The sequence below is a fragment of the Scatophagus argus genome, chromosome 15, assembly GCF_020382885.2.
Source record: "Scatophagus argus isolate fScaArg1 chromosome 15, fScaArg1.pri, whole genome shotgun sequence".
Classification (NCBI taxonomy): Eukaryota; Metazoa; Chordata; class Actinopteri; family Scatophagidae; genus Scatophagus; species Scatophagus argus.
The window spans coordinates 8926187-8948419 of NC_058507.1; the positions used below are offsets into that span (position 1 = coordinate 8926187).

General features: G+C 44.8%; 1 protein-coding gene across 5 annotated transcripts; it reads left to right on the top strand.

Moving 5' to 3' along the window:
- Positions 1-6: 6 nt before the first annotated feature.
- LOC124071636 (SLIT and NTRK-like protein 3) lies at positions 7-20924 on the top strand. Of its 5 annotated transcripts, none has more exons than XM_046412352.1 (8): positions 7-138; positions 836-1086; positions 7934-8214; positions 8392-8643; positions 8902-9017; positions 9299-10219; positions 11500-11719; positions 18341-20924. In XM_046412352.1, exons 3-8 carry the CDS (start codon positions 7999-8001, stop codon positions 19484-19486), a joined length of 2871 nt encoding a protein of 956 aa, XP_046268308.1. In that variant the 5' UTR covers positions 7-138; positions 836-1086; positions 7934-7998; the 3' UTR covers positions 19487-20924. The 5 variants fall into 5 exon arrangements, with proteins under 5 accessions (XP_046268308.1, XP_046268311.1, XP_046268310.1 ...); XM_046412355.1 differs by having other exon boundaries at positions 21-138; positions 870-1086; XM_046412354.1 differs by having other exon boundaries at positions 28-138; positions 748-1086.
- Positions 20925-22233: the final 1309 nt, after the last annotated feature.

Sequence of the window (22233 nt, forward strand, 5' to 3'; positions counted from 1 at the left end):
TCAGGAGTGGTTTAGATAGAAATACGGAACAGAGGCAGCGACAAGTAGCCACCTGGATGTATCCTGCAGCTGCTAGCCATCTGTTCATGATTATGATTGCTAGATTGAGAGTGTTCAACCGACCACTTGTCATAGCCGGTAAATGTCATAATTGCTCGTTTTGTTTAATCTCCTCAGCCAATATAACAGATCAGAATAGAATTGGATGTGAATTGTCTTTGCAGCTAGCCACATGACAGCCGCAGTGCTCCATGGAAATTGTACCCCACACAAGCTCTTAATGCACCTGTAAGGACCCCCAACAGGGATGATCGGTTTAAGGACCGCTAGGTGGCAGACATAGGCCACGGGGGATGTTGGGCAATTTTAATGTCCAATTTCTGAGGACGGTGTGGGATTTAGATGCTTTCTAAGCTCCTATTTGTCTTTCTTTCACAGAAATTCAAGGGCTTTCAAAACACATTTATAAATGGGTCTTTTAGATATCAAAGTAAGGCAGCTGTAAAAAAACAAAACAAAACAAAAATTAAACAAAAACAGCAGAGCTTTTCAGTTTACTTTAAAGCAGACAAAAATTGAGTGAAAGCTGAGCAAGATGTGAATAAACCTCAGAAGAGATTTTAAAGTAAGGATTATTTTCTAATATCAGTGATATGTTTGCATCAAACCTCAAATCAAAGTCAGATGTTTGAAAAAAATCTTATCATGAATAAGCCACATTGACATTTGTCCAATGCCCTTCCTCAGCCTCCCTTTTGCAGCGTGTTGGCATTTCACCCCTGTGCTGTGCCAATATGTCCTCCCCCTCACTCACCAACTCTCTCTCTGTCTGAAGCCAATCTGATTTGCCCCTGGGCTTCTGTCGGCAGAAAGAGGTGATAAACACCGCAACCATGACAACCGGCGAGCCAGACACACGCCTGAGTTCCTCTATCCTAATGGCTTTACTTGGCATCCTCTCCTCCTTTAATTCATCAAGTCCAGCCTTCACCTGAGCTGATATTAAGACACTCGGGACCGACGAAGGCGGCGTGGATCCGTTGCACTTTGAGCCGTTTCATCCTCTTCTTTTAAGATAAACTGATGGTAAGTCTATCAACATGTGAGATGAAACAGCGTAGACGCTGAAACCTCCACATTGCTTAAAAATAGAGCTCTATTAGTCACTGAATAAATATTTCCTCAGTCTGATTAACATAAATGTTAGCATATTGATTCCTCTAACATGCTCCAAAGCAGTCAGACAGAATGTGAAAGTGCTCAGCTGATTCCACCCAAACATATCCTATTGATCACTAATGGAGCCCTTGTGAAAACACTATGAGTGATGTCTCCAGAGCAAAGTTCTTGGACTGGGCACACAGTGGAAGCGCTGATGTGAGTAACAGAGCCTTTGTTCATCCAAAGTTGCAAGGCTATGGTGATAGTGAGGATAAGAAGCCATTAGGACTGTGTGAAAGTGCCTTTACATGCCCCACCACGTGAAAACTTTCAGAGCAAAAAGGCAGGCTTGAGTTAGTGATCGATTGGACAGGCCTCTGAAAACCACAAACCTTCCCCTTTAACGCCAACACATATGCCTTTTCATGGCGAGGTATATTGTATTAGTGAAGCTGCAAATGTGAGCCGTCATAATTCCACATTTTTTCCGCTTTTGTGCCCCTGTCTATGGCTGAGCCCAAATTGAAGTTCAGATCGGGCACCTCAGGCCTCCCCAGAAAATATGTCTGAGCGAAAGTGCAATGTAGAATGCAGCCAGCTGAATCATTGTAGGTATTATGAATTTGTCCCCCTCTGTCAGCTTCCCGTAGAGTCATTGGAGGCAGCGGCATTGACGAGAGTCTTTACCTTAAGATTCCAATGGGGCAAGGTTCCCGGAGCAGCTGATTTGAATACTAATTAAAACAGGAGATTTGATTAATTAGCTCAACGGTGTGTATATGTGTGTGTGTGTGTGTGTGTGCGTGGTCGGGGGGGGTTGCTAGGCTCTCTCTTTGTGGTATATGTGTGGGAGTACTTGTGAGTCACGGTGTATCTTGTGTGTAGTTATGTTAAATGAGGAGGGGGTGTTATACGCCTGTGCGTGTGTGTGTGTTTGTGTGCATTCACGAGCCTGTGGCTAATCCTGTGAATCACTAGTGTGTCTCCGGCATGTGTGCTCGTGTGTGTGTTTCATGTCTCCCGGGAGGCTTGTCCTTGCCTGCAGTACTACTGTGTGAATCAGAGGTGAGTTCTCTGGAGTTGCCCTCTGCTTTAATCTGGAGCTAATGACAAAACCACCTGCCCTCCCTGCCCCCCACCCCTTCCTCCCTCATATCTATAGATACAGGGGATATCTGTTGGCTCTCTCCCCTCTCCTACCCCCTTCCTCCTTCACTGCACGTCTCGGCCAGCCCTCACAAACCCCCACATTCCCATTGCTCATTGCCTCCCTTTCACTCTCTCCCACAACCAACCTGTAATTTTCCTTTTCCTCCTTCCCTACTCTTGTCCACTTGCTTCTACTCTTTCCCACAGAGTGCAGGGTGCCCTTGCCCGCCTCTCTGATTGCCTCATCGCGCTCTGTAACTAGAGACTGGGGGCAATGTGGGCCCCAAAGAAACCAAGACACGTGTTAAGGAACAGTGCAGCAGTATGTGAACAATGTGTAGCTTTAAGGAGTTTTTCTGACCCACAGATTGGCAGGGGAGAGGAACAAACCATGTTCTTGCTCCTGTCAGTGAGTGTCTGCCTGTCCTCGAGTCTTGAGTTTGCACTCTTTCGTGCATGCAAGCCAGTCCCCGTGGATGTCTTTTGAACAAAAGCAAAATTTGAGAGACCTAAGCGATGACCACTTCCTGCAGTCTGTCCATGGCGGAGGAAGGAAATGGAGAGAGCAGAGAAAGGTAACCAGAAGGGAAGAATCAAAGAAATGAGAGAAAGTAGGAAGAAAGGATGAATGAAACAGAATCTTAGTATGATCTGTCAGAAATAATTCAGATGGGAGGAAGGAAAGGGCTTTGGAGAAGGAGAGAGCAAAGAAGGAAGAAGGCAGGACTGGCTTAAGTGAAACAGCATGAAACCCCATTCATTTCAGCACTGGACAGCTCCATAGACACCACTAGGCCAGTATAAATAGATCCCCTACTTTAGAGGCCCCATCAACGCTCCAAAAAAGTGCTTTATGTGCTCAGAGCGGCTCCTGCCCCTAGAGACCAGGCACACACGTATCTGATGGTGCCTGATAACCATCTTTTCTCAGTTCCTCTCCGTTTGTTTTCTTAATTTAGGGAGCCTCCACGGTTCAGCGACAACACTACGGTGAGGAAAGCGGGTGTTTTTCTCCTAGATTCTCCGTCACGGGGCATTGTTACGCTCTGAGGTAGACAATATAAGCCTCAGGTCTGGGATCACATTGCCCCTGCCACAGGTCTGACATCACCAATCACAGAGCTGGAAATGATATCTCGGTGCCAAAACCTTATTTATATACATCTGCTACGGCCCTGCATGTTAGAGGTGCCTTCAACATGCGTGTGTGTCAGTAAGTAATCTCCACAAATGCATGCGTGCATGTGGCTGTGCATACAAGCCCTGCATCCACCAGCCTGTTTCCATCGCAAGTGAGCGTTAAGTAGCCTTGTGGGGAGGCTGTAATACATCCTAATGCACCTGAGAGCCCTGAAATCTATAACCATCATCTACATCTTCCTGATATTACTGGAACCGTCTCTGTTACTGTTTCTGATAGGAATCTCCCGGGAGAGCTTTCCTCTCCACTGCTGTAGGGAGAGGTATGGTAAGAGAGAGAGAGAGAGAGGAAGAGGAGTGTGTATGAGGAAGATATGCACCTCTCCATTTCCTCAAGGTGATTCACCTTAATGCACGCTGAAATCAATGTGAAATTGAACTGAAAATTGAACTTTCAGCTCAGTAATATGGAAGACATGTTGTTATTAAATCTTTTCCTATAGCCATGAAACCGGCTGACTGATATTTGAACGCTTTTGAATGCTTGTTTTCAAACACTGTGCCCTTGATGAAGACCCCGCCATTGGTCCACTGGGGACACCGGGCTTCACGAGAAGCCTTTAGACGGTGTATTGATGGAGCAGCGGCCACCTATAGGCTGTGATTGGCTTGTGTTGGTGGGGGGGGGGGCTTCGTAGCTCTCAATCCTCATGGCATCTGTTGCGTCCACCACCTCCATTTGGCAAGACAGGTGTTTTGATACAGGCCGCGCAGACGCCCAGGCCTCCCTGTAATCTCCGCTGTTCCCCCTCATAACAGTCACCACAGTTTTTTCCCGACTGATGCTGCGTGCGTGCACTTTCTCTCGCGCGCGCGCGCGCACGTGCGCGACGAAGCCAGCTGGCACGAGTCGCCATGGTAACACACACCGGTTTCACGAAATCCGTCGGTGCTTAAGGGCAAGAGGAGAGATGAATAAACTAATGAGATTATAAATTATTGTCGGTATAGCTGAACAGTCGGGGTATTTTTTACCAGACTGCACACGCGGGCAACGTGAGGAGAAAGTTTATGGGGCCCATTGTCTGTGACTCTGTTGTGTCTTCTGTAATCTGTTTAAGATGAGGAACTGAAGTGGCTCCTCTGGTGAGGAGGAACCCACCCTGCGCGCTTTTATGCATCATATCCAAACTAGCACTTGCGCGCGCTACCTTATTGCATGATTAATTCCTGCTCCTCCGTTCCCCCCTTTTTCTCCTCTATGAATTACCCAGTTGTGTTTGAGATAAACAGAGCATTCTCCATCACTATACAGAGTACAACTCCGCGCATTGCACGCCTGTCCGGCGGTCCAGTGCCGCAGCTCCCACGGGCTGCACTGTGGAGAAGCGGACCTGCATCCTAAAGCCAATCGGGGTTTTTTTTTCTTTCTCTCTTTCTCTCTCTCGCTCTCTCCCGTTTTCTATCCTCCACCTCATTGCAGTCTTATCACGTACCCCCCCTCCCTCCCTCCCTAGCTCTGCACCCCCCCACTCTCTCCCTCCCTCCCCATCCGCCTCAGCCTCTACAGGAGAGGAGAGAGGGAGAGAGAAGAGTGCGGCTGAATGTGAACGACATGTCGACAGCCAGCCTCTAAAGTGTTTTCTCGGTCGTTCCCAAATTCTTTGGCGGCGGACTGAGTGAGTATTACCCGCATTCCGGCTCTGCTGAACGTCGCTGTGTGGATCAGAGAGGCTGGTGGGGGAGAGACAGACAATGGGGAATGCAATTGGATTGCGTTACTCTGCCAAGGATTTTCATACATAGCCTGGTAAATGTCTTAATAGGTTCTGTTAATGACTAGGCTGTTTAATTGGTCATGGTTTAATTCCACTAACTATTGCAATTTGTGTGCTGTAATGTTAGAGGCTAATTGATTTTCTTGGCTGTGGGCTATCCAGGCTGATAGCCCCATACATTTGATCAGTGATGCTGCTTCTTGCGGGTCTGTGCTGGGAGCAGGGGCCCATGTAAAAGCCAGAGTGAAGCTTTGGTGAGGCTCCGTGTGTTCTGACGGACAGAGAGGACGGAGAGGTAGACACTGGAATTATGTGACATGAATAATATGGTGAAGAATAAGGAGTGACCGTCATCTCTGGGTGGCTTGCGTCAGTGTGCAGGTCTAGAGGAGAGAGGGGGAAAAAAAACTCAGAGAGACTCAAGAAAGACAGAGGAGGGAAGCCACACCTGTGTCAGGCCTGTTTTCAGATGGACATGGAGACAGACAGATAGACAGATGGAGTTTCCGCTGTGCTGTCACCAGTCAACACTTAAGTCCTTTCCTTTCTTGTTACCATAATGATGCGGAGCTATGTCGACTGCTGACTCGTCCACTCGGCTGATTGGAGAAAGAGGCTTGAGTGTTGAGTGTGTTTCTTCTTATTAAGGAGGGATGGCCGTCCACCAAAGCAGAATCTAACAGGAGGGATCACAGTGGTCTATCTGGAGCAAGTATTGATCTTCTCTATACGGGGGGGGGGGCTTCGCTTCCAGCAATAAAGAATGCATTTTCTTTGACGAAGACGAAGACCCACTGGGAGTGTGAATGGGTTGTATTCTGTATTGTATTCCAATTTGTCAAACACTATTGAGCACGCTGGCCTAGACTGTGCTATGTTTCTTACATACATGCTCCAAACACCTAAACAAATGGCTGAACATTCCTCATCTTTTCTTCCCACTTGTCTTCGTGCTTTTTATCGTAGGATTTGTAGCAAGAAGAATTGCAGCATTACACTGGTTTGTTATGAAAGCACACACTCATCTACACGTGTCTAGCTACCTGTTTCTGTGCTTGGCAGGTTATAAAAGCACACTTTTTGGATATGGTTTGACCTTTCTCACGTTGTTTTCAACACACACACACACACACACACACACTCTGCTAACTTGGCTCCGGTGCTGCTTCTCTGTGAGGCAGGCGTACATTGTGTGCAGGGCGAGAGGAGGGCTTTGATGTAATCAATATCAGATTTCAGCTGTTTCACTGTGAGCTCTCATCCCGAGTGGCAGCCTTGACTGACTTCTTACTGCTTATGCAATCCCACTCCTCTCTCCCACCTCACCCGTTTCCTCTCCCTTTGTACCTACTCTTTGCCCATTACTCTTCCTTTATCTGTCTGTCTCTCCTTTAGTCCATTCTGTCACCTTGTTCCCATTTTTTTCCCTCCTCCTCCTCCTCCTCCTGCTCTTCTCATTTCCACCTCTCCCTTCATCTTTCCCCATCATAATCATCTCTGTGATTGCTCTTCCTCTCCCGGGCGGTGATGTTTTCTGTGCTGCCTCCTTGTCTAACTCGCTGATGCCAGATTATTGCTGTATGATTACAGCTACCATACTATGATGATCATTACTGCATTTCGCATGGCAGTGTTCAACACTGTATGAGCAGATCGAGATGCTTTATCCAATTTAGATCTTATTAAGACTTGAGAGGACATATCCCCATGCAAGTCTCACATCTCAGCTGTTTTATTGTTTTTGTTTTTGTTTCCGTCATTACTCCAAGTCCGTTTTCATTCTGTTGTTATTGCAGTGCCGCTGTCATCACTATCACCATCAGTTCACGTTCCTGCCCGTCATTGCACCGCCTTCACATCACCCCTTTTGAAAATTTTGAAGAGTTTGGATTCGCAGCGATGCTTTCTCTCCACTGTCATTATCACAATAATGATCATGACAGGACTCGATGGCTGTTGATAAGCTAACATACTCTGCTGATTGATAAAATGAGGTATTTTTTTTGCCTCATCTTTCTGATCTCTGACTGCCGTTCATCTGATTAAATGGAGTACTTCATTAGACAGAAACATTATGAATCTGATTTGCATCCACCCATATTCATATTGCTTACATTAAAACAACACACGCGTGACATTTCAGCTTCACCGGGCATTTGAGAGTACAGATGAATATATTCATCATCTCACCCCCCCCCCAACACTTGTCCAAAAAGCCACTCTGAAAAATGATAAAATGTGATTCACAGGTGGACTAACCCACATGTTTGCCTTTGTTTTGCATGTTCAATGTCAGAATTTGAATTTTTAATTCAAAAGCAATGTCGTAGCAGCCGAGAGATTGTTCCACTTGTTGTTTTTAAACCAATATTTACGGCTTTGATGAACCGTGCAAATCCAAAGCCTTGTTTTCCTGTGCTGAATGCATCTCACATATGTTTATGTTGGTAGGCTCCGCTCATATCACTGCACGCTGTGGCCTCCACTTGGCCTATACATCATTATTCCAATGTAATGTAATTCTTCCCTCATGGCACTCCAGTCTGTGTGATTTAACTTTTATTTTCTGACTGCTTTAGTATGCCTGTGATGTATCATCAATCTGATTCATCCTGAACTGACTTTTGCTGTGTGTGTGTGTGTGTGTGTGTGTGTGTGTGTGTTAATGTATGCATGTATGGGTCGTGCCGTGCCTCGCCATGCAGTGCGGTGAAGGGCCAATGCAGGGCTGTAGCCCCAGGCTGCTGAGCTGAGAGGGAGAAGCAGGAGGATGCAGTGGGTCGCTCTGGCAGTGGCCCTGGGGTGTGTGTGTCTGTCCTGGGCGTCACACACCCCCACCCCTACCCCCACCTCCACACACACCCCTCTAGTGGACAACTCCGAGGAGGAAGTGGATGAGCCGTGCTTTGAGCCATGCACGTGCGAGGTCAAAGAAGGCGTGCTGCACGTGCACTGCGACGGGCGGGGCTTCACTAATGTCAGCCAGGTATCTTCATCTGCCTGTGCACATGGAGCTGCACCACACTTTAATGCCATTTAACTCATTAACATAAAGTATCTCCCAGTCTAATATCCTGTCTCTAATGTGGCTTATGGGTGTTTCTAACTCCTCAATTCATGTAATTAATAAGATAACTAATCAGACCTCTAATTAATCATTCAGGTGTCACACTCGTGGGTCCGCCCTTTCAAACTCAACCTCCAGAGGAACTCTCTGAGGCGTCTCTATAGCAACGGGTTTCTGCACCTTGGAAACGCAGTGTCGATAAACCTTGGCAACAATGCACTCCAGGACATCCGAGTGGGAGCTTTTCACGGGTTGGCCAAACTGAGACGCCTATACCTCCACGAGAACAAGCTGGAGGTCTTCAGAAATGATACCTTTGCTGGCTTAGAGGCTCTGGAATACCTCCAGGTGTGCTTGAGAACTTAATCCATGCTGATTTTACATGACTGACAGGTTAATGACAAATTCGCACAAGATTACAGTAGATAGAGTGGCTATGACAGAAATTGTCGATGGCTAGCAGGTGGCCTGTGAGAAAGAATCTTCTCAAGATCTCTAAGTATTTTCAAAGAGGGGGGCACCTCAGCTTTCCGGCAGCATTCAGTCTATTTTTTTTTTTCAATTGCTGCAATTACATGTTCATCACATTTTCTCTTTTACCTGCAGGCTGACTACAACGTGATCAAACGAATTGACAGTGGTGCACTGAGGTTCCTCTACAAGCTCCGGGTTCTCATCCTCAATGACAACCTGATCCCTGTCTTGCCTGCTCATCTGTTCAGGTTAGAGTCTGATTATTTTACCGCAAAGCTTTTGAATAATGCCGGGACTGATCTGTAGAAATATCAGTGTCAGGCACAATTAGCCACTCTGTACTGCTGTTGAATTAATGTTTCAGTGGAATATTATTTCGTATAAAAAAGAGTGATTAATCATCAGATAAAAGCAGATTTCTCAGCAATGGAATGTGTGAACCTTTATTTTCACTTACTATCACATTGTTCTTTCATATAACCTAGCTAACTATCCCTCCCACCCCTCCCCCCCCCCCACCCTATTTCAGATCTGTGTCTCTGACTCATCTGGACCTGCGGGGAAACCGTCTGAAGAGCCTGGCATACGCTGGGACCCTGGAGTATGTTGGTCGCTCCCTGATGGAGATACAGCTAGAGGAGAATCCCTGGAACTGTGGCTGTGAGGCAGTGCAGCTACAACAGTGGCTGGGTCAGATCCCCTACACGGCTGTAGTCGGGGACGTTACTTGCGAATATCCCTTCCACCTTCATGGCAAGGACTTGAGGGAAATCCCCCGCAAAGAGCTGTGTGCTGACCTCCCAGATAAAGAGCTACAAGCAGTGGGGGGTGGTCCATCAGCAGGATCACAGCCCCAACATTTGCCCCCAAACTCAAAACACAACTCCCACCCTGGGCGAGTCAGGCCGACTAAACCCTCCTCCATGGTCCACGGCTCCCGTCAAAACACTCATACCTCCTCCACTTCATCATCCTCTTCCTCAGCCGAGCGTAAAGACAGGGAGAGGCACCTGAGGCCGACTAAAAGGCCTCGGCCCTCCAGAATTTCCCCCACACCACGTCCCAACCAGAACCCCCCAGTGGCTGGCTACCAAACACGACCCCCCATCCCCATCATTTGTCCCCTGGGGTGCACCTGTAACCTGCACATCACAGACCTGGGCCTGACCGTCAACTGCAAGGAGAACGGTTTTCTCAATGTGTCTCAGCTCACTCCTCGGCCTCTCAATGGCCGCAAGCTGTACTTGAGTGGAAACCTGATCCAGAGGATCTATCGCACAGACTTCTGGAATTTCTCTAGTCTTGACCTGCTTCACTTGGGGAACAACCGTATCTCCTACCTCCAGGAGGGGGCCTTCTCGAGCCTGACAAGCCTGAGGAGCCTCTACCTCAATGGGAACAACCTGGAGAGGCTCAGCCCGCACATGTTCCTGGGGCTGCAGAATCTAAGGTGGGATTTTTATTTATTTATTTATTTATTTTTTGGATAGCTCACAGACAAACTCATATACTCAAACCACATGTCAGCTTAGGTATCATGACATTTTTAGTGTGGGAAAATTAATTTCACTGTAATACTAGCATAGCACACAGCAGAACCTTTTGATTACTGTTATGTCGGAGTTTGATTGAAATGAAAGGTGCCCATTCTCTTCCCGGAGTGTCATTTTTTTAGTCACGCAGCCTGCTTCAGTTGAGGTGTAAGCCTGGTATGAGTGACAACGTGAAAATTAATGTTTTTTTGTATTTGCTTACAGAGGTGTTGATAAGGCGGTGAGACGTCTGTATGATGAGGAATTAGCTTTTTTTTTTTAATGAAAAAAGGGTTATTATAAAGAAGGAGTCCCCAGAGTGATACGTCTGTATCATTGTCAGCTTAAGCTTACAAAGATAATTCCTCTGCAAATAATGTATATGGAAAATATCTACTGTCAATGACTGTATTTATTCAGCAAGTTAAACACTGTGGTGTTTGATTTTTGATTGAAGATAAGAGGTCAACTTTCATCCCCTGCTATATGAGGAAGAGAGGGTTTGTGCCTCAATACGTTCATATTCAGAACATCTTTTAGCCTTTGGTTTTCGGCTCCATGGCTTCTGTATGTCGAGATAAGGTTCAGAAGATCTACACACACATTCATTTAACCATTAATCAATAATAAAGATCCTATCAGGGCATTCCAAAAGTCTTCCTCTTAACCTCTCGTTAGCCTTTGTTAGTGAGTCGAGGGCGAGAGAGCGGTATATTCAAACCAGACGTCTATCACTTATTTCAGCAATGGAAGTATATGGGATAATTGGCATGCAAGGAAATGTCTCCAGTCACGCATAATTATTCCCCAAGTTCTCTCTGATTTCTGTTATTCAAGAAAAGAAAACTTGAAAATTGTCTTAAATTTGACGTGATGATCGGACATTCCATGGAAAATATAAGTAGTCATTTATTCAATTATAATGCTGGGGTGCTGGGGAGGTAAATTACCTTCACATTACTTCAAAATAAATTCGATTTAGGCATGCGGAAATTCAATTCTGAAGTCAAAATTGAATTAAAACCCAAGTTAAGACTGAGACATTCAAAGAGATGATTTTGACTTTTTGTGCTGTAATATTGCTTGTGTTGTCATATATCGCCAAGCACTGATCATGCCACATTCATCCTCCTGTTTCCTAGTCTATCCTCGGTTGCTTATACAGACACTCTGTGACACTGTTCTCTCCTCTGCTTAGGTACCTTTATTTTGAATATAATGAGATACGTGAGGTTGATCCGGGGACCTTCGACTCCATGCCGTCCTTGCAGCTGTTATTCCTCAATGCGAACCTACTGCGGAGCCTTCCTCTCGGTGTGTTTTCTGGAGTTAATCTATCTCGCCTCAATCTGAGAAACAACCACCTTCTGCAGCTTCCTATGGTGGGCGTGCTTGAACACCTCACTGGATTGGTGCAGGTTGGTGCAAATCTGTTCACTTCATGATTTTTTTTGGGGGGGGAGGGGGTGTTCAGTGCACGTGGATTCTTGAGAAAATGATTCTGATCTGTTAACCTGCTCGTGTGTAAATGAGTCAGTTACCTGGCATGAGGCTTTCAGCAAATTTAGGCCAAATAACACGCATTTTGTTGAGTGACAGTGACAGGCTGAAAAATGGAGATTAATGAATTGGATCACCCCTGTTGGTTTACTAAACGAAAATGTGCATAATTATACAGAGTATATTTGTTTCAAATGTCAGGCGATGAGATTAAAATAACTAATAGATTGCCAAGACACACTACATTATCACAGCTTGAGGAAAGAAACAAAACAAGCTGAAATCTTGGATCAAGCCATGCTTGCATTTAAAACTTCTGGCAGCCCCTGATCTCTTGGCCTCTGGCTCAGCTGCGGTTTTCTCCGTCATCTGCATCCTCTGTTGTTTTGAGAGCTCTGCTGTGTGCATGTGGGACTATGGTTGTGCCTCAGGTATTCTAATTGGAAAATTGCAATTGACTCAATTTGCATAAGTGGTCTTAATAAATCAGGAGCTAAAGTGAAGAAAGCTGAATCCCTCAAGTTTTTTGAGCATGGCTGTAATTAATGCACCTCTTAGTAAATAGACTGTATAAGCTACAGTATGTGTTAAATTCGCTGTTTGCGTTAGTCCTTACCTCGCATATTTGACTGCCGCATTGTGTGACTGGTTGCTGTACAGAATGCGCAGATAAGGAGCGAACCTGAGGTATTATATTTTTTTCATCCTGCCTCCTCTCACTTCAGCAAATTTAGTATACCAGGCTTTTCTTAGACAGCCGGAGTACTGTAGAATGAGGTAAGGTGGGTGTGGATTAGCCTGAATGTCATTGTGAATTTCCATTTTACTTTGCTCCGTGAAAAATTCCCGATTCTAGGTAGTGTGGGTGAGGCTGGCAGTTCGGTGGCTGTTTCTGAATGTTTGCTCAGGGGAAGGACGACAGTGGTTTATGGAGGAACCATGTAGAAGTGTATTATGTTTTTGTGCTGTTATACGCCTCGGATGTCCAAGAGCATTAAAGCATTCACCAAATGGAAGTACGCTGTGGGCCATATTCATAAAGCCCAGTGGTATCACCATTGTAGTGCTCAAAATCTGTAGCACAGTAATTGAATTCATTTATTTACCAGGGCTGTTATTACTCTGACAAAGCCACATTAGCGCTGCCCGTGGACTGCGGAAAATAATGTGACAATGATATCACCTGTTGACTTAGTGCTGGCCTGTTCGAAGCCGGCGAAGTGGGAATTCTGGGCGCTGGCTTGTGTTTTTGGAGCCAGAATTTGCACAGTAAAATCAAAGGGCAACGCAGCAGGGTGGAGCTCACAGCTGCTGTTAAGAAAAAAAGCAGTCCATTTTGATAATCATAAAGCAGCAGCATGTATAGCTTAGAGTCACTGTCGCCATCAAGAACAGGATTAGTCCGACAGCTACACCCACTTACATGCAGTGATATTTTCGAAAAATACCTCCCTAATGTCACTGTTGCTTAAATTAATCATTAGTGAGACATTACAAAGGAAATCAGCATTGCTGCCTATAGTTTCCTTGAACCTAGTGTATTAATTGCAGCTCAGGAGCAAGAGTCTTCCCGTTGAAAACCATTGAAAACAAGTTAGGTGAATCAGCAGCTGAAAATAAAATTGCAAAAGTGCAAAAAGTGCACTTTTGCAATTTTATATACTGATTTCAACGTTTCACTATTATTTATTTTCACTAAAGTGTCCTCTAGTGTATATTTATTCTTTTTATACTCAGTATTTCGTGTCATAGTGTGTTTTATTGTATTCAAATATACCGGCCTGCTATGACAACCTAATTTCTCCTCAGGGATGAATAAAGTCATCTATCTATCTATCTATCTATCTATCTATCTATCTATCTATCTATCTATCTATCTATCTATCTGTATTGAAGAAACTTGCCCACAGCCACAGCTCACCTTGTGCAATGCTGCATAGAAAAACAATGTGAGCACCGAAAAGACTGATGAAAACAACACAGTATTCACTCCACAGGGGCTGGTTTGACAGGAAAAGCGTTAAATGCCCAACTAATATTCACCCGACTGTCAGTTTTACTTGACTCTGCATCGCTACTTTATCAACCTACTGTACTCTACAGTTTGATTGAATCGGTGGATAATTCTTTAGTCTCTGAGGGAATAGTTTGACATTTTGGGAAATACACTTGCTTTCTTGCCAAATTTATGTGAAAAGTCTGACAACAGTATCAAATCTGTCTTTTTGATACGAGGCTACAGGCAACAGCTGGTTATCTTAGCTTAGCAGAGAGATGGGAAAAAGCTAACCTGGCTCTGTGAGGGTAACAGAATCCACCTATCAGTGCCAAAACAAGATAGTTTCAGACCAGAAACCTGGTCTAACCTAACTTACTAGATAAACTGTGATGCTGTCGCTTAATATGTCTTATAAACAATTAACAAATTGTGTTTTCTGTTACTGAGATCTTTGACAAAAGTGATTCATAATTCACAACTCAACTTTCTGCTGTCAGAGGAAGTTTAATCTTAATTAAAGCTTGATTAGTCAGTGGTGGGGCCCTTCTGTGTGTAGTTTGCATATTCTCTCTGTGCCACAAGCCCAAAAACATGCATGTTAGGTTAATTGGCTACTCTACATTGCCTCTAGGTGTGAGTGTGTGCGTGTGCGTCCGATCTGTGATTGACTGGTGACCAGTACCCCGCCTCTTGGTCGTAATCAACCGGGAAAAGCTCCAGCGCTCCCCGTGACCCTGGTGGATAAGTGGTATAGAAAATGGATGGATGGATAGTTAGTGGTGCTAAATCGGCTAACAGTTAGCCAGCAGCTGGGACAGTCAAATCATGTTGTGTTAAGCATGGGCTCCATAGCATTAACACTCACGTGATTAAAAAAAACTCAACTGATCCACAGAGTTGATTATAAGCACTGATGTCCTCACCAGATCATATTTAGTAATTATTTTAAAAGATTAATTCTTGCTTCTCTTGGTCATTATTTTCAGCTGGCTATCCTATATGTAGTAAATATCTCCTGAGCATAAAACAAAGCAGTGGACATGTTTATTGACCGATAATAAGTTGTACATTCTTGGAATATCGGCCAATAATTCACTTAAAACTGTTGGGCACAGCAAACAACACGACCACTACAGTTGTTTTAGACGAAAAGACGTTAGCTCGGTAAAGCACTTTTAAATTAAAGGCTTGTAGCGGTTGTGGAAATTGACCAGTCTTCTGGCAAGCATACTAAGGTATTTTCTATTTCAGGACAGGAGATGGACTTTAGTGTCATTGACTGTCCATTATACTATTTGTCATTTAGTAATTGCCAATAAAGGAATTTAATAACACAACATGCCGGTGCACTGTGGGATGATTATTCTTGCAAAATAAAGGTAGGCTCCGAAATAGTCAGACAGTCTCATTAGGATTTTATTATGTTTTTTAAAGGGACATCATCTTGTTATACTTACTAAAATATTGATTCCAAGTATATAACACGCCATGCTGTGACAGAGACACTGTGACCCACAAACTTTGAAAAATACATTCGTATGTGGAAAGATAATAAATTGTAGTATTGGATTATTGGTCATGCTTTCCAGTATTTTTGATTTACAATTTAAATGGCCTTTTAAAAAAGACTTTACACAAGCTTCTGTCCTTGGGCATATTTTGTTTGTGTAGTGTTATATACAGGTAACGGAGCAAACATAGTCCTCGTGTCACATCTGCATGCTTACTTGGCACTTTTCAACACAATTCAAATGTAGAAAATCCAGATATCCAATACAGCAGCATTAAAAATCAGTGTTTGTTTTCCCTCAGAATAAAAGATCAAGGGCTTCTTTCAAGACTGTTCGGCAATCACACAGAGGTAGAGATTTCTCTATTGACAATGGACTCAATGGACCAGAAACTCTTGCGCTTTGCTCTTTGCTATTGCTACCACTCTTTCTCCCTGTACATTAAACACAAACTGCTGGATAGAACAAGTTCATGCCCCTTCTCAAGGGATCGCTGAGGTCGCTCCAGGAAATACTGAAAATCACTATTTGAAGGTAGAAGCCGACGAGGCAAAGGGAGCACAAGTGCACAGTGAAAGCATATTACAATGCTTCAAAAAAACATACGCTCCTGGAATGCACTCAGCATCGCAGAGTGATGAATTGAAACAGTTTAAGAGTATCCACGAGTGAATTGCTTCGATGCACACACTGTACCCATGAAGGCAATTTTCCAAATTACATATTTTTCAGAAAAGTCTTCTAAAGATCTTCTAATGTCCTCATTTCATGTTCACTCTGTGTATTATTCAAAAGACAATGAAACACATTCATCAGTATGGAGTAGGCTTGGCAAGCTGAAGCTCAGGGGCGTCTTGTCACCAGAGACTACGGCAAAATCCCTGCACCAGAACTTCCAAAACCTGCTTATATTGACTATATTTCTGGGAACTAACTGGAGCAGTTCTGATGACTGGCAGGATATTGCTGTTCGGGCAAAGTGATCAATTATAAGACACATGGCTAGCTGAGAACATCCTGAATTTATCCCCTGATGTGATTTTTTTATAGCTCCCATCTAAAATTTGGACAATTATTGCTTGATCTTTGATCTCTGTCGTAATGATAAAAACCCACAAGAGCAAATTTACTTTTCTGCGGCTAAATTATGGCAGCTTCCACCCAAAACTGATGCCATTAGTCAGACTGAGTATAATTTCTGACATAAGAGGTGTTTTTTTTGTGTGTGTTTTTCATGTTTTCTTGAAAAATAACACCACAAGTGAATGTTGCACAAAACTGTAACATTTAAGCAAGACTGTAAGACTCTGTTGATGATACATTATCATTAACATACTGTTTGTAAGTGGAACGAGTTTACTAAAAGCCTGCACATTCACAAAAAAAGAAATTGTAACGGTTTCATGCACTTATATTTACTCTGCGGCTAGCACCTGTCAGGCTAACTGAGGGTCTATAATTTCCCTTCACAACAGCACTTTGATTGACAAGCTGACAGCAAATCACACACTAGGTGACCAGGCGTATAAGTTGTAAACAGTGTTGGACATGTTGGACAGATGCTTGCAAAAGAGAACGGTATAAAGCCCTTGGGATCTTTGTGATAGCAAAACAATACCTGGAATAAAATGCTTCAAGAATTTCAAGCAGATGGAGCATTATAGTTATGAAAGTCATGAAACTGCAACAAAAAGAAGAAACAAGCTGACATTTTGGTCATGCAGTGTTTACCCTAAATGTCACCTTGTTTTATTTTTTTTTGTGTGTGTGCGTTTGTGCTGAATTACAGCCCAGTTGTGTCACGATCATGCTGAAACATGGAAAACTGCACTTTCGCACTCATTAAGACTGCAGAAGAGTGTTGTTTTTACTCACCCGCTCATTACAGTTATGTCCTTATCAAAGCCACACCCAAAAACCCACAGTGGGCTAATGCCAATAAAGTGAAGGAGCATCCTGTTGTGTGGTGTGAGACACGGGGAAGCAGTTGCACTATGGCTCCTGCAACAGCAGTGCTGAATCATCTCAAAAGGCATCCATCTATTTCTGCAAGCCAGGGAGATGGCCTAACCAAATTAGCATGACAACATTTGTGCAAGCCCATTGGAAGTGTGACAGAGAGAATATCAGCTTTCATTGCCAAAGTCATTGCTAAAGATATGGAACAGATCAGTTCTGCAGACAATAGTACGTGATGTAAGTGATTTCCTTTGTGCATAATCTGCTTTAGCCTTTTCAGCGTGCGGCAAAGTGAATATGTGAGTTTGTTTTCGGACTAGCTGGCGAGGGGAAAATGGATTTATGCACATACCTATTGGATTATAGCACAAGAGAGAGTTGCATCATATTCCTTCTGTTGTTAAAAACGAAGTGCTGTGATACTCGAACATGCTTGTCACACAAAACCTGCCGGTGAGTTTTGTCAATAACCACTTATGTAAACTCTGAGTGGTCTTTATTGCCAACCGAAATATTTCTATAACCTGCTGTAGTGCTTGTGTGAACAGGTTTCAGAAAGAGCACTCGTGGGTGGTACAAGTTGATTCGGTCACTGCTCATATCCTTGTCTGTTTTTGGGATTATATCAAGCCTGTGCGCACCCATTCAGGAAATGCAAGCACTTCAGCGTTTTCATGACCCTGTAATGACATTATTTACATTAATCAGTACTTTACATCACCTGCATATTTCACAAAGTCATTTAAATACGCTGGCCATCTTCGCAAGCAGTATTCAATTATGCAAATGCTGAAAAACTAATTCTGAATATATTCTAGCAAGTGAAAGGCAAAGGTGGCAGGAAAACATAATTTTTCATGTTGTCGTCTTATTAGAGTGTTAGTGAAAGGTTCAGTCTTGAGCACAAGAGACAGAGACAGATTTATGTATCACAGGGATCTCAGCCGAACTATCTGTTTTTGTTGTTTGCATTCCGCAAAGTGATTCATGAATTTACACTGCATGGCAGACCAGTAATCAGCATACTACTGCACAGTGACAACAAGCTGGGTTGTTATGTGTTTCTCCAGGTGGACCTGCAGCAGAACCCTTGGGAGTGCAACTGTGAAGCAGCTCCACTCAAACGTTGGCTTGAGGGGCTCAGCGCAGTGGTGGTGATGGGAGAGGTGGTCTGCCATTCCCCGGAAAAGACCAAAGGTGTAGACCTTCGTTCCCTCTCCATGGAGCTGCTCTGCCCTGAGCTGGAGCCCCAGGAGGACCAGGAGCAGGAGGAGCAGACAGCCACCTCCACAGCCACAGATATAGGTGTATCGGTTGGCTACCCTGGTGCAGGGCAGGGGCCCCTGATCCCTCCTGGGAAGGATTCAATCCCTCTGTCGGTGTTAGTGCTCAGCCTGTTGGTGTTGTTCGTATCGGCATTCTTTGCAGCAGCGGCACTAATCGCCTACGCCCTGAGGAGGAGGGACAAGCTGCCGTTCCGTCGCCAGGGAGAGGTAGACTTGGCTGGCATCCAGATGGAGTGTGGAATATTCACAGAGCAGCCGCACCACCACCACCACCACCATCACCATGGCCTCCCAGAGACACCGCCACTACCTCCGCCCGAACACAACCATGTCTACGACACCATCTTGCCACCGGAGGCTGCCTCGAAAGCTCCTAATCCTGCTGCAGCCTCACGTATGTGTAGCAACCCCATCTACAAAGAGGAGCAGGATGCAGCGGTGACACAGCGACCACAGCAGCAGCAGCAGCAGACGTTTGCAGCTTCCAAAGAGAGTGAGGAAGGGTACTGTTCTCCACCAGAGAAGGAGAGGGAGTGGACCCTGGAGGTGTCCTCATCCCCTATCAATACCATTACAGGAGCAATGGGACCGCTCGTCGGCCTGCACGGGAACGGCATCCTCTGCCCCACCGTGATCGACAGCCAGGGCCCCACGCCTAAGGTCGAATTGGTGGACTGCCTCTTCAGACTCCCTGCCCCAGAGTTCAGAGACCTGCCAGACAGGTATGCGAGGCCTCCGCCCCGCTACCCTGACCCCCAGGACTCCACACAGGATGCCAGATCTGACCAAACGCTTGTGGTCACCACCGCCAGCTCCACAGCAGGCAGTGGTAGCAGCAGCCAGAGTGAGCAGGGAGCAGGAGAGCAGAGAGCCAGACTGAGGACCACACCAGACTACATGGAGGTGCTGGACCGCTCTTACCAGTTTTAAAACTCCACTTTCTCCTCCTCCTCCTTCTTCCTGCTGCCCCTCTCCTCTTGTCTCCTCATCATCTCCCTCTATGGTGATGAATCATCCAGTAACAATGACTCCTGTACAGAGGCTGGCGTGGTTTTGAGAGGAGCCTGTGGGGGAGCGGGACTACTCTACACACTAAGTTTATTCCTGGATAACGAGCTGAGGTCAGTCTTTGTATTTTCCCCACTTCTGGCGTATAGGATGGTATTTGGCAAGGATTAGCTGATCCCAGATATCTGCCTGGAGGCAAAACTTCAGCTACAGCAACTACAGAATTTTCCCCTCCTTTACGCCTCACAATCATAAAGCACCAAGGCTCCGTTTTTTCTTCTCGGCGCCACAATGAGCAGGAGACAGCGTGGTGGTGGTGGTGGTGTTGGTGGGCGTTATTGTTCATATTATCACTCTCAAAAGACCTGCGAGGAGGAGAAACACACCAGCTCTTTGCAACATCAAACACAGAGTCATAAACTGTAACAGCCGAAAGGTGTGGAGCGAACTGGGCAGACATGTAAGATGGAGACAATGCGAGAGGGAGAGAAATGACTGAAAACAGCCAAGTGCCTTAGCAATGAACAGCCAGCAGTGTGGTCAATGCTTATTTTTCTATGAATACAGATCTATTTATCTAAACAAAGAGGTTTGACTACCAACGGATGGGACGCTGATGGACAACTGAGACTGAAACCAATCAAAGCCGCCGAATAAATGCATTCCCTGGATGAGCCAAAAATAATGATATACCCAGTCAATATTGGAGTTGTTTGTATGCAGTTCACTTCGTTTTCATCTCATCCAGTTAACTTAATTTGCTCACCGGGTTGAATTTTAACAGGGCTAGATGAGGGACTTATCCAGGAATAGTTGCTTTGCTGTGTGAAATTTTAAAATAAAAGGTTCTGGTTTTATGGAGAAAAGGATACAAAAATATATTTTTTAATGCAAGACAACACAAAGGAAGGTCAAAATACAGAAGGACATTGTGGCAATGGATGCATTTTGGATTTCTTAATTAGCCAGACTTAATGTGGCTGCAAGGACCTCTGCTCTACGTTTTCTTTCATGGGACAAAGACACAGAGGTTATTGTATTGATTTTTAAGTATTTCTCAGAGGGAAATTGAATGGCTAAAACAAATATGGACAAAAAAAAACAAGACGTGAAGGCTTTTTTTCTTTTTCTTTTTTGTCAAAGACACTTCTATCAACTATCAATTATTATCTTTTACGGAGGTACCTTTTTATGCTTTCATCTCCTACCAATAGTAGAGGCAGTTGTGAATATATTTATTCTTAGTTTTTGCGTGTTGAAGCTCTCCTGTAAGGGATCATGTTATATTAATGTATAGGATGATTCTGCATCTGGTTCAGCCTTCTTACCGCCGACCCACGAAATACAATAAAGGGTGCTACATAAAAAAAAAAAAAACCTTTCAATGGCAGCTGATGCGGTTTGTGGCAAATTGACACACACACACACACACACACACATGCCCTGACCCCCATAAATGCATATATCCACTGCCTTAATAGTGCATTAAAGAAACGGCTCGAGGTGGGCTAAGCCTGTAATCTTGTCCACGCAGCGTGTTGGACAGATGAGATGGGACTTGAGCAAAGCTTGGAGCCTGCAGGGTTCCTCACACACTAAAGGATGGAGATAGAAGCTAATAGTGTGAAATCTACCACATTAAAGGTATAAAATCAATACAGTTTATTTGTAAAATAAGGACACGTAAGGCTGGTGGTCCCCGGGGCCAAGGTCGGGAATTGCTCCATCTCTCGCCACTTCTTGTTTCTTTCTTAATGATTTTCTCCGTCGTCCTTCCACTCTCGGCTCTCCATCTGATTCTCTTCCTCATCTCGCGCTGTTTGCTTTCTGGCTTTCTTCCTCTCCTCTCCTTCTCACCTTTCTCCTTTGTTCTTTCTTCTCTCCTCTGTGTCTCCTCTCTCCCTCTCTTTCTCTCCCGTTGCTCTGGCTGTCAGCTCAGCCTCACAGGACAGGCACAGAGAGATGCTGTTCTATATGCTGCTCAACACACAGGTAGCTCGCACTGAAGTGTGTGTGTGTGTGTGTGTGTGTGTGTGTGCGTGCATTTTCTTTCTGCTGTGCTCTCTCCATCCTTCGGTGATGAGTGCAGTTCTTCAGACGCCTCCTCACTCTCAGTGTTCAGAACTCTGTTGCACAGATAATCCCCCTGTGGGTGCGTTTGAGTGTGTGTGTGTGTGTTCAGAGGGGTGTGTCTTTTAGGTGTGTGTGTGTGTGTGTTTAAGAAAGTGTGTGAAGCTGGGTGTTTGTGCAGCTAGTCGAGGGTTTGTCTCTGTGTGTGTGTGTGTGCGTGACGGAGCCTTCGTCCAGCCTTAATCCTCTAAGCTGTGTAGTTCACTCATGCCACATCAGCCTCATTGTGTCTCCAGACAAAGAAGCCCAGTTAAAACTAAATGCCAGTTAAAGCCACAAACGACTAATTATAGCATCATTCTCTTCCTCCTTTTTTCTCTCTCTCTTTCTCACTCTTTAATGCACCCGTCTCACTTCCCCGTCTGATTTTTTGCAACACTTTCTGTCCTGGACTCGTTCCAGCTGCGTGTGTGTTATGCACTTGTGTTTCCCTGTATGCGCGTGTATGCGTCTGTGTGTATGTGTGTTTGACTATCTGACAGCTTTGCCATGGTTCATGTGTTTGGGTCCTGTCAGAGCTGTCCTGTCACTGTGTGAAA

Bases quoted from the DNA above. Each gene is read 5' to 3' on its own strand.
- LOC124071636 (XM_046412352.1), top strand. From the start codon at position 7,999: ATGCAGTGGGTCGCTCTGGCAGTGGCCCTGGGGTGTGTGTGTCTGTCC. The intron at 9,018-9,298 runs GTTAGAGTCTGA...ACCCTATTTCAG, and splicing joins TTGCCTGCTCATCTGTTCAG to ATCTGTGTCTCTGACTCATC. The intron at 11,720-18,340 runs GTTGGTGCAAAT...GTGTTTCTCCAG, and splicing joins ACCTCACTGGATTGGTGCAG to GTGGACCTGCAGCAGAACCC.